General features: G+C 30.2%; 1 protein-coding gene across 1 annotated transcript; it reads left to right on the plus strand.

The window, feature by feature from the left end:
* Window positions 1–9,245: 9,245 nt before the first annotated feature.
* LOC119604718 (uncharacterized protein K02A2.6-like) lies at window positions 9,246–13,343 on the plus strand. Its single transcript, XM_037957512.1, has 2 exons — window positions 9,246–11,661; window positions 12,094–13,343. The coding sequence occupies exons 1-2, from the start codon at window positions 9,246–9,248 to the stop codon at window positions 13,341–13,343; spliced, it is 3,666 nt and encodes a 1,221-aa protein (XP_037813440.1).
* The last annotated feature ends 304 nt before the right edge of the window (window positions 13,344–13,647 follow it).

A 13,647-nucleotide genomic window follows, 5' to 3' on the forward strand; every position in this document is an offset into this window, starting at 1 on the left:
AACTGAATTGCATTGATCATGGCACCATCCTACAAAAAATAGGCAGGTCAGGCAACGGACTATACTATCTACACTGTATTTTAATAGGTCTTTCAAGTCCAGGGATTATTGGGGCGCGAACATTGTCCTAAGGGATTATGTCATCTGAATCTATACTATGTTATTGGGTCGAAATGTCTTTTTAGTTGATATGTGTTCCAGGACATGAGGGCATCCGGGCATCTGATGAAAGTGCAACCAAAGGGTCGTGCCTGGACTTAACTCTTGCGCAAAGGGATATTCACACTCCTCTAGTGACCCTATCAAAAATGATAAATAACTGGGCTTTGAGTGAGACGGAATTCAGGTGGTCAAATATCATCACTTGTGGAATATTGAGACTGCTCTGGCCCATTCTGACAACGGATAGGACTAGGACTCTCATGTCTTTTAGTAAGAACTCGAATAGGCTTCTCACTGATATAATTACTGGGCACTGTATGATTGGACATTTGTCGGAACGTATGAGCTACCCATGATGTAAAAGCTGTTTTGACGAGGAAGAAAAGGAATCGGTACAATATCTGCTATGTGACTGCTCAGCCTTACAAAAGCACAGACTACTCTAACTGAGATGCGTCACTAGTAAACTTGATCGGTTTTATTAGAAATACCGGCTGGTTTTCATGGGGACCGAACCAAGCAGTCAACGAATGGCGTTTCTAAGGGTATCACAATGGGCCACAAGGCCTCTGAGTGAACTCGCTAATTAGCGAGCAACCCACGTAACCTAACCTAATTTTTTTTATCTCCTCTGCAAAATAATTTCATTAGCATTTCCCCTTATATTACAATTCATAAATTAAATAGTAATGTTATTTTCATACTTTTGTCCTTATCGCAAATAAATTATAATTAATTTATAATTTGAAGGTGTTTTTAGACAACAAAAGTCGTTTTATTATTTAAAATTAAATTAAAAAATCTCAACTGAACAACGTGACAAAAATTATAAAAATAAATTAATTTACAATTTCATTAAAACCACGAAATATTAATTATAAAAACCTAAACAAATCATAAATTAACCAAATAAAACGTGATGTTTAAATTTTGTGGCCAACAACAATATAATATTTGCCAACATCCTGCTGCTGGGCATTGCGTACGATTGCGAAAGTAAATTTATTAATAAATTTACCAGAAAATATGAGAAATACTTTAGAAATTTAGCTTTTAAGATTATTTTCTGTGTTTGTAATGTTCGTTTTTTTTCCCAAATGTGTTAAAAAATTACGTTTTTTTGCTTGCTCGCTATAAAATGACAAATAGAGTCTTATTATGAATGTAAAGTACAAATTTGAACAACTGCCAACAAACCAATGAATAAAAGAAATGATGTTGATGAAGAAAATGAAGAAAAAATCTGAAATGTTTCTTTTAAAACATTTCTGTTTTAAAGCAAAAAGTGTTTTGATTTTAGTGCCAAAAACACTTAACTTATTCAAACTCCTACACTTAGCCTTCTTTATACTGCTCTATATGTATACACATTCGAGACGATAATAATATGAGCTAAAAAATTTCAACATTAAGAAAAATTATATACATATATACAAAGGGGTTTCCGATAAAGGCTGGTAGATTTTGTCATTTACTGATGTCTTTTATATACAAACATATGTCAAACGACGCCAATTTACTTGACATTTGCAGAAATTTCACTTATAATTTTCTCTTTACTTCTCACATAGACACTGCTTTTTCGAAAAACCCTTATTTGTACTTATCAGTAAAAAATTGTAATTGTATGGTTTTATGAAATAAACGCAAAAGGTTTAAATTCAAATCAAAACTTAATGATTTGGAAAATTTGTTTTAGAGATTGTATGATGTTTTTTTTTGTCTTTCTACTCGTATTTTTTTTCTTGTCTATATTTACACCATTGAATAAGGAAAGACAACAGGAAACAAAAAAATATATAAAATGTTAGAGCTCAAGGTTGTAAAGTAATGTGAAATAAAAAGGAAAATAATTGAAAGATAAATGTACAACAATGACATATTTTTGGGAATTATTGATTGGATTTTTATATAATTTTTGTAATAATATTTCGTAACATAATACGGCTTCTATGGGGATATTTTGTAATCTTATATTTAATTAAATAGAAGATTTATTTCTAAATTCTAAAGGTCTGAGAAAAGGATACAATTATGTTAAACTGCAGATTATTTACTGTTTTATTTTTGATTTTTTTGTTGTAATGTAGAAAAAATAAAACAGTTGTTTAAATTTAACAAAAAGCTATTTCAACCAAGAAAATATGAAAACTTTAATTGCAGTTGGGAAAATTATATTGTACATTGCTCTAAAAATATTCATTTGCTTTCGGAGCCCTATTTTAATATCTAATATTCACCTGTAAAATTACGAAAGTACACTAAATCTTAAAAAAATTTGCTGCTGTCAAATTTTCAATAAATCTGCTGCCATCATTTCTACAGTTAAATTGTATATAGTATGCAAATCGGTTAAGTTTAATTAAATAATTTTATCTTAACGACTTTATTAACTGTCTGTTTCATCAGCATGCCATCATATTTTACATAAAATATGTTTTTTATTAATCTTGTACATACAGACGATACTTCCCTTGTGCTCAGTTATGACTTCCTTAATAGACTTTTTTATTTCCATCTAAATTTAAAACAACTGCCGGGAATAGTGAGAAAAAAAGGACGATGAAAAAGTACCAAACAATTCTTAATAACACAGCTGCAGTTAATTATATTTTACAACACTGTAACACTCATTTATCTCCATCTCTTAACGGTAAATAATATTGTTGGATAAAAAAAGATAGAATTAAGCATAACTCTTAACTGAAACATATGATTCTCTACTTTCCCCAAACCCTCTATGGTTACCCGCCACCTCTTTCAGAATACAAACTTTTTTTCCATGAACTTTGTAGCTTTTAAGTGCAGGGTAAGAGTGTGTTTGGAGGAATGAATGAATGAGTGTTAATGGGTTTTGTTGTACCCCACCAGGCAATCGGCAAAGAACAGTATTTTTTTGGCTTGAGTTGTAGCATCCCATGTAGTCATATTATTGCGTATTTATGTGTGTCAATAAATTATGACTACAATGCGAAATCCTCTTAAAAGCATTAATGTCTGTGTATCGAGTTTAAACAGTACTTAAGATTTAATACAGTTCACAATACTTTGGAGGAAAGTTACATTTAAATCAGTAGTAGTAGTAGTCGTCGTCTATACGCATTAAAAACATACTTTGCCAGCGTGCGTGTGAGTGAACTACAGGGAAAGTCAATGGAATGGATTCGTTTGAATTTTTACATTAATATGCCCCCAGAGAAAATGGCAAAAGATTTGGTTGGAGTTAAATACTTGGAATGTATTAAATATATGTGAAGTTAATGTATGCAGCTGTTACATCGTATTCAGTATCACCACTCATTGACAATGTGCTTTTTTGGTAGACGAACGAGTAGTTGGCTAAAAATAAAAACTTATATAGCTATAAATAAAATTTCATTAAAAGTATGTACACATTCACGTTGTAGCAGTTAAAGAAAACAAAGAAATTTAATTAATTTGAGTAATTTAATTTATTTATAAAGTTAAAACTAAAATGAAGAAATTTCTGAATTTTTCCACTCTACTGTAATTTTTAAAATAAATTATAAATTTGCCGCAATTTACGAATTTAAATTTCGTTTTTTTTTTTTTTAACTGAATGATAAAAATTATGTGCCATTCCAAAGTTTTTCATATATTTTTATCTATTTTCAAAACTATCTACTATTTTCGGCGTGAGAGCTATTTATTTGTAATAAGTGAGCGATATGTATAAAGCATTAATTCATAATTTAATATTTTACCTTTTTTCAACTGACCTTTATCCGCAATAGTTTTAATTATTTTCAAGTAATTACTTTTTACCTCAAGTTTATTAAATATCCTCTTCCGCTTAAGAGAAAAATGCTTCCTTTTAATCCTTAACCAATAAGGTATTTAGTAATTTACCACATAGTATTATCCTCTTATTTTATTTAACATACACTTAGATACAAAACATATACATACATGTGTATATACTCATAAATTCACTTTTACACACTAACATGCACACAGAAATTATCTAATATCCGGTTACAAATACAAACATTCGTATGTGAATAGTTACAACATGCATAATACAATACACAAACTTACACTAATTTATTTAATGCCCACTAAGCATTAAAGTGGAAAACCAATGTGTTTCTTTAAACAAAATAACTTCTATACAGACATTAGAATGTAATAGTATATACATATGTATGTGTGTGTTTGTTTACCTAAAAAAATACACTAATAATGTTTCTTGTAATAAATTAAACACGCCAACAACATACTTTTCTACAACTACTACAGTAAACTGAATATTACAGACACATATGTATGTACTTCTTATATACAGAAACAAATATGTATATGTATGTATGTTTATTAGGGTATTCAATAGTTAACACACTATTCGATTATCCGACTAATTTTGGTTATTTAATGTCTTTCTTTAAACAGCAGTTATTTTCTTTGTCTTTTGTGCTTATTTCTTATACTAGTTCTAGTTCTTCAAATGGTTTAATTCTAAAACGGGAACATATATCTTGCTATACCTCATTAGTTTTAAAGAAAACTACTCCTATATACTCGACTCAAATAATCTTGAAGTTAAATAGGAGAATTAATACTCTCAAAATGATTGGACATAATAATTTTAAAAAAGTTTAGATACTAACTTGATTACTATTCCAAATGTGAAATTTATTTAAAAATTCTCATTATTCGGTTATAAACCTATTAAATTGCAGCAATGAATAATTATTTTTTGAATTGAATACCCTAATGAGTTGTGTGTGTTTCTAAATGCAAGCGTATATCTTACAATATTTTTGGATAATATGTAAGTATGTATGTTTGGTTGTTTGTATTTTTGTGCACATTAAATTTGTATCTTATAGATTCTTATGGTTATGGTTATGCTTGAGTGAACATAACAACTTAATGTACACTAATAATGAGTCTCAAGAGATATATAAGTGTCTGACTAGTCGGCCAGAAATAAAGCAAAAAAAAAAAGAACTTAAGAAATAAGTACAAAAATAAAAAGGGTCAAGATTCCTATATTTATTTATTTTTGAGGTGAGACATTTTATTTTGGATGTGTGTAACTAACAAAAAAAAAAAAAAAACCCAAACAAACATAAGATGTTTTTTCAATATCTGTATAGATTTTTGTATCTATTTAAATTTCAATTTGAAAATACTTATGTATCCTATTGTATATGTTAACTTGATTATAAAATGCTGTTTGTGGTTATTAAAATTTGTTAACTGTTTAAGTATACTTATATACATACATATTAATAATCAGTATCTTAATTATAGGGATTTGTATTTAATTGTTATCTAACCACATCTTTTAGTTACTTTTTTCAATAGTATTGGTTTAATTTGCTTATTATTATTTTTAAAATACTTTATTTTCATTTTTTTCTATTCCACTATTTCACTCAAGTCTTTGGAAAATATTTTCACAATAAATTACACTGTCTGGCAGCTGTCACTTCTTTGACTAAAAAATACCACTCGTAATTGCAAAAATAACAAAAGAATATCAAGTATTTAAGTAAAAAGAAAAAATAATAATAATAAAAAGCGAAAACTTGTAAGTGCAGACTTTCATTGCAAATAATAATTATTAACTAGACAACATGTGTAATTAGAAAATAAATTGTATATTATGTAAAAGATTCCTTTGTATGTTGAATACAAATGCGTAACAGATAAGATTATTAAAATTTAAATATTTAATACACTGTTTTATGTATATGTATTTAAAGCTTGAATAATAAAATGTACTTGTGGTTTCCATAAAAATTCTGTGTTTTATTTTTTGCAAAAAAAAAATACAGAATATTAATTACAACTTTCAATGTAACTAATAAATAAACAAAATACTCAAACTTTTAAAATATTTTACTTTAAAATAAAGAACCCATAACAGAAAAGAACCACTTATAGATTCCATAAAAAAGTTGGATGCCTTCAGGGTCTTTGGGTAACATTCCATGCGATTTATAAAAAAGGAAGAAAATCAATTAAAACCATAAGTTTTGTAAAATATAGAAAAAAATAATAAAAGCAAAGTTCATTTGAGAACAAAAATTTGGTACACTTTTAAAAATATCGTTGTCTTGCCTGCAAAAGCAAATATGTGAAATTTTGGGATTTATCATCCATTTAATTACCAATGTAAACCAAATATCTTGCTGATTCCGAAAATATAAAATTGGTTATGTTATATTGGCAAGAAGGCGATATGTCGATATTAAAGAGAGAAAGAGGACTGAAAGATTTTCCGATTTATTGTTAATTATAGGACAATTTTTTTTTAATACTTTACGTACATTTTCTTATGTTAAATGCAGTTTAAGTCATAAGTAATTTTAACATATTCAACAAAATTCTCTATAAATTTGTTATTTTCAAAATCTAATTATTCTGAAGTATCTTCCGTACTTACACATGGGCACCACCATATTCGAAATACATTCTATTCTACTCTGATTTGTTGTTTACCTTAAAATATAAACCATACTATACCGACAATGATTACCACTGTGGTTTTAGCCAAAAACCAATTCAAGCAATTGCTTTTTGTACATTGCAAACGTGCAAAACAATAGAAACAAAAAATAACGAACCTCAAATCACTTTATTACCATATTTCTAATAGGTTTTCCTCTATGATTCTCTATCGTATTCTACATACAGAGGAGAGATGCATAATGTACGATAATTGTTGTTGAGTATAGGTTATATGCATGTGTATATGTGTGTCCCATAGGTGTTAAATCTCTAGTGTTTCTCTATCTTTGGTCTTTTTTGGTAAAGTACTACTTCTGCATACACAAATGCAAACACTCACTAGTTGAACAGACATACATAAATATTTTCACACAGTATGGAAATTTTAATTTAGAAAAAATTACTACTTCATACATAAAGAGTATTTTTTAATGTTTTTAATGTTTTAAAGTACTAAACTAGACTACAGACTAGACTACCGACTAGACTATAGACTAGACTACGACTTGACTATAGACTAGACTAGAATATAGACTAGACTAGACTATAGACTAGACTACCGACTAGACTAGACCTATAAGACTAGACTATAGACTAGACTATAGACTAGACTATAGACTAGACTATAGACTAGACTATAGACTAGACTATAGACTAGACTATAGACTAGACTATAGACTAGACTATAGACTAGACAATAGAAGACTATAGACCTTATATAGACTAGACTATAGACTAGCTATAGACTAGACTATAGACTAGACTATAGACTAGACTATAGACTAGACTATAGACTAGACTATAGACTAGACTATAGACTAGACTATAGACTAGACTATAGACTAGACTATAGACTAGACTATAGACTAGACTATAGACTAGACTATAGACTAGACTATAGACTAGACTATAGACTAGACTATAGACTAGACTATAGACTAGACTATAGACTAGACTATAGACTAGACTGCTAGACTAGACTATAGACTAGACTATAGACTAGAACTATAGACTAGACTATAGACTAGACTATAGACTAGTACTATAGACTAGACTATAGACTAGACTATAGACTAGACTATAGACTAGACTATAGACTAGACTATAGACTAGACTATAGACTAGACTATAGACTAGACTATAGCACTAGACTATAGACTAGACTATAGACTAGACTATAGACTAGACTATAGGACTGAGACTATAGACTATAGACTAGACTATAGACTAGACTATAGACTAGACTATAGACTAGACTATAGACTAGACTATAGACTATAGACTAGACTGTAGACTAGACTATAGACTAGACTATAGACTAGACTAGACTAGACTATAGACTAGACTATAGACTAGACTATAGACTAGACTATAGACTAGACTATAACTAGACTATAGACTAGACTATAGACTAGACTATAGACTAGACTATAGACTAGACTAGACTAGACTATAGACTAGACTATAGACTAGACTATAGACTAGACTATAGACTAGACTATAGACTAGACTATAGACTAGACTATAGACTAGACTATAGACTAGACTATAGACTAGACTATAGACTAGACTATAGACTAGACTATAGACTAGACTATAGACTAGACTATAGACTAGACTATAGACTAGACTATAGACTAGACTATAGACTAGACTATAGACTAGACTATAGACTAGACTATAGACTAGACTATAGACTAGACTATAGACTAGACTATAGACTAGACTATAGACTAGACTAGACTAGACTATAGACTAGACTAGACTAGACTATAGACTAGACTATAGACTAGACTATAGACTAGACTATAGACTAGACTATAGACTAGACTATAGACTAGACTATAGACTAGACTATAGACTAGACTATAGACTAGACTATAGACTAGACTATAGACTAGACTATAGACTAGACTATAGACTAGACTATAGACTAGACTATAGACTAGACTATAGACTAGACTATAGACTAGACTATAGACTAGACTATAGACTAGACTATAGACTAGACTATAGACTAGACTATAGACTAGACTATAGACTAGACTATAGACTAGACTATAGACTAGACTATAGACTAGACTATAGACTAGACTATAGACTAGACTATAGACTAGACTATAGACTAGACTATAGACTAGACTATAGACTAGACTATAGACTAGACTATAGACTAGACTATAGACTAGACTATAGACTAAACTAGACTAGACTATAGACTAGACTATAGACTAGACTATAGACTATAGACTAGACTATAGACTAGACTATAGTATAGACTAGACTATAGACTAGACTATAGACTAGACTATAGACTAGACTATAGACTAGACTATAGACTAGACTAGACTAGACTATAGACTAGACTATAGACTAGACTATAGACTAGACTATTGTTATGTTTTTACTTTCTTTAAATAATTTTGTATAAAAACATACATTCATTGTATTTTATAATTTTGTTTTGTCAATTATTTTTCAATAATTTTCTTCATTCAAGAATTAACTTTTAATAAACTTATAACTATTTGATTTTGTAAAATATTATATTGGCTTAAATTGAAAAACATTTTATTGGCGACGAGGTCATTTATTGCTAAAACATGGAAGCATTTTTGTCAGAAGTTATTACAATGCAACAGCAGTGGGCTCAGCGAATGGTAGCTGAACAACACCAATTTTTCGAGAGATTCTTGAATAGAGGAGCAAGTCCAGTTTCCAGTTTAGCATCGGTTTCTGTGGCAGTACCAAAGTTTCACAATTTTGATGATGAACAAAATGATTTTGATACGTATAAAAGACAGCTTGAAGAGCATTTTAAAGCATACGGGGTAGAAGACAACGATAAGAAGCGTTCATTTTTCCTTTCGTGGGTCGGAGACAAAACTTTTCATTTACTTCAAAAGCTTATTGGAAAAAACATACTTCAAAATGCATCATATACTGAATTAATTTCAAACTTAGACGATCATTACAAAACCAAGATTCATGTCATTAAAAGTAGGTATGAGTTTTATAAAAGAGAAAAGCATGAGGGCGAAACGTACAACCAGTGGGTTATGGAGTTACGAGGTAAGGCAAGAGAGTGTAACTTTATTTGTAAAAACAACAATTGTAATAGTGAATATGTAGATCAATTAATAAGGGATATTGTTATTTTATATACACCGGATGAACCTGTACGTACTGCCGCATTACACAAGGATGATCCTTCACTTCAAGAGGTGCTACAAATAGCTGAAACGTTTGAAGCAACACAGAAAACACTGGAGACATTAAAAAACAAAAATCAATTGGATAATGAAATTTATACAGTTAAGCCATCTTATAGTCAACATTATAAAAATCGTCAAAACAATCAAGATAAAAATGAGAAATATCAAAAGAAACCCTTACCGGCATGCAACAATTGTTTCAAAACGCATGAGAAGAAAGACTGCAAATTCCTCAAAGCACAATGTTTCAAATGCAAACGTAAAGGTCACATTGCATCAGTATGTAAGTCTATTCCAATTAGTAATGTTGAAGTTGAGTCTATTGATTCTGATGTAACAAATTGTAATGTAATAGATGAGATTATAAAGAGATGTGGTAATAAGATGTTAATAGATATTCAGTTAAATGATCAGTTAGTACAATTTCAATTTGATACTGGGGCTGGCCGATCTATTATTGGTTTAAATACTTATAAGACATTGAGAAATGTTCATTTGACTCCATCCACTATTAAGTTACATGCTTACGGCAACTCAGAGATCCCAGTTTTAGGATCGTGTAGAGTATATGTAAAAATTCGTGAAGAAGCGAAAGTTTTAGATGTTATTGTTGCCAATTCAGAACATTGCAACAATATATTTGGTTTAAATTGGTATGATGAATTTAAATCAGTACAGATTTTTCGAATAGAGGAAAATTTAAAAATAAAATCAATTTGTAACGATTTTAAGGAATTATTCTCCAAAGAATTGGGTCGTTGTAATGTAATGCAAGCTCATATTTATATGAAATCGGATGTTAGACCTAAGTTTTTCAAACCTAGACCTATTCCATATGCTATAGTTGATACATTCAAAGAAGAGGCTGAGAGATTAACCAAATTAGGTATTTGGAAACCGGTAAAGTTTAGTCAGTGGGCTTCACCTCTCGTGATAGTACCAAAGTCAAATAATAAGATTCGTATTTGTGCTGATTTCAAAGTTACAATTAATCCCCAAATGGATGTTGAGCAATATCCTATTCCAAGAATTCGTGATTTATTTCACAAACTAAAGAACGGAAAGTTATTTTCGAAAATCGATCTTTCTGATGCTTATTTGCAAATCGAAGTTGACGAAGAATCTAAAAATTTACTAGTAGTGAATACTCCATTAGGGTTATATCAATACCAACGTTTACCGTTTGGAGTAGCCAGTGCTCCAGCTATTTTCCAAAGATTAATTGAACAGACAATTTCCGGCATTCCAGGCTGCGTTAATTATTTGGATGATATAATATGTACCGGTTCTAATGATGAAGATCATATTAATAATCTCAAACTTCTTTTAACTCGTTTGTATGATTCTGGTTTTCGATGTAATTTTGAAAAATGCTCATTTATGCAACCAAAGATAGAGTATCTTGGTCATATTATTAGTTTTTCTGGAATTCAACAATCCGAAAATAGAACGGAAGCCATTAGTAAGTTGCCTCGACCAAGAAATATTGCGGAACTTCAATCGTTTTTAGGAAAAGTTAACTATTACGCTTCATTTATCAAAAACTTCTCTACAATTTGTGGTCCACTCAATCTATTAAGAAAGAAAAATCAAAGCTTTTTCTGGGGGAAAGAACAAGAGAATTCTTTTCAAGAACTTAAACATCAGTTAGTTGAAATGACTCAGTTAGCTCACTTTGATGAAACACTACCCATAGTTTTGGCGACAGATGCTTCTTCATATGGTGTCGGCGCGGTTATATCTCACATATACCCTGATGGATCGGAACGTCCTATTGCATTTGCTTCAAAAACCTTAAATGAAAGTCAGAAAAACTATAGTCAGATAGAAAAGGAAGCATTATCTATTATTTTCGGTGTAAAGAAGTTCCACGATTATTTATATGGAAGGAAGTTTACTTTGTTTACCGATCACAAACCTTTAATATCAATTTTTAATCCAGAAAAAGGAATTTCTGTAACGTCTGCCAACAGATTACAGCGTTGGTCTTTAATTTTGTCTAGTTATGTATATACTATCAAGTATAAGAGTACAAAATGCCATGGGAATGCAGACGCATTGTCCAGATTACCTTACAAAGAAGATGTTGAGTTTGATAAATCAATTGAAGTTAATGAAATTAACATTGATGAGCAATTTGAAAATTTCCCTATTGATTTTAAGGCAATTGCAAAATTTTCTAAAGAAGACAATAATTTAACAAAAGTTTTAAATTTTATACAAAATGGATGGCCAGATAAAGATAAGTCGTTCTCTGAAGAATTACTACCATACTACCGTCATCGTAATAGCTTGACATTTAATGGTGATGTTATAATTTTACAAAATAATTATAATCGTGTCGTGATTCCCAAACACCTAAGAAAACGTATTATACAACTTTTACATCAAGGACATTGGGGGATAGTTAGAATGAAACAAATTGCGAGACGTTATTGTTGGTGGCCGAAAATTGATGATGATATTGCTAAACTCGTGTCGTCATGTCAAGCTTGTTATTCGCACTCAACAAATCCACCAAAACAGTTTTCTCCCTGGCCAAAAGCAACGTTACCATGGCAACGTATTCATTTGGATTATGCTGGTCCTTTCGAGAAAAACATGTGGCTGATAGTAGTCGATTCTTTTTCTCAATTTCCATATGTTATAAAAATGGAAAATACTACTACAATATCTACGATCAAAGCACTACAAAACATATTTTCAATAGAAGGATTACCAGAAACAATTGTGACGGATAACGGAACACAATTTACGTCAAACGATTTTAAAGTATTCTGCCAAGTACATGGTATTGAACACCTCACTACAGCACCTTTTCATCCTTCTTCGAATGGTAATGCAGAAAGGTTCGTACGTACATTTAAAACTTCAATTAAAAAACAATTAACAGATGGTTCAAGTTTACAAGCATCAGTTCTTGCCTATATAACAACATATAGAACTAGTCCAAACTCATGTGGAAAATCGCCCGCAGAACTTTTACATGGTCGACAACCTCGAACATTGCTTTCTCTCTTAAGTCCTACCAGCACCCACACCTCATGCTCTGATACTTTAAAACCTCCTATTAAAATTAATGATAATGTCTTGTGTCGAAACTTTTGGGAAGGGGATAAATGGATACCCGGAAAAATAATAAAAACTATTGGAAATATGATGTTTCTAATTGATGTTGGAAATAAAGTTTGGAAACGTCATATTAATCAAATTCGTTTGAATAAATCGCTAAATAACTCTAATTTTAAAAATGTTTCCCAATTAGCTCTTTCATTATTAGAATCAGTTCAACCGTCACAACAAAGTCCTCAAACTTTTGAAAATATTGGAAATAGTCAGAATCAAAGTGATGAAGTGAATAATCCTAGAGCCTTAATGGATGAAAATCCATCGGAATCAATTCCTGAAACTCCATTAGCAATAGCAGAACCACAACCACGCAAATCAAGCCGCATTAAGAAGAAGCCTGATCGTTACTCTCCTTAGTTACCACGTTTTGAAATAGACGAGGAGGAAATGTTATGTTTTTACTTTCTTTAAATAATTTTGTATAAAAACATACATTCATTGTATTTTATAATTTTGTTTTGTCAATTATTTTTCAATAATTTTCTTCATTCAAGAATTAACTTTTAATAAACTTATAACTATTTGATTTTGTAAAATATTATATTGGCTTAAATTGAAAAACATTTTAACTATAGACTAGACTATAGACTAGACTATAGACTAGACTATAGACTAGACTATAGACTAGACTATAGACTAGACTATAGACTAGACTATAGAC

The sequence above is a fragment of the Lucilia sericata genome, unplaced genomic scaffold (genome assembly GCF_015586225.1).
Source record: "Lucilia sericata isolate MDLA Ls3-8-SP2 unplaced genomic scaffold, ASM1558622v1 Contig000420F_arrow, whole genome shotgun sequence".
In the NCBI taxonomy this organism is placed as follows: Eukaryota; Metazoa; Arthropoda; class Insecta; order Diptera; family Calliphoridae; genus Lucilia; species Lucilia sericata.

Excerpts from the sequence above, each read along its gene's own strand:
- LOC119604718 (XM_037957512.1), top strand. The coding sequence starts at position 9,246 with ATGGAAGCATTTTTGTCAGAAGTTATTACAATGCAACAGCAGTGGGCT. Across the intron at positions 11,662-12,093 it reads TTCAAAAACCTTAAATGAAA|ATAAAGATAAGTCGTTCTCT; the intron begins GTCAGAAAAACT and ends ATGGATGGCCAG.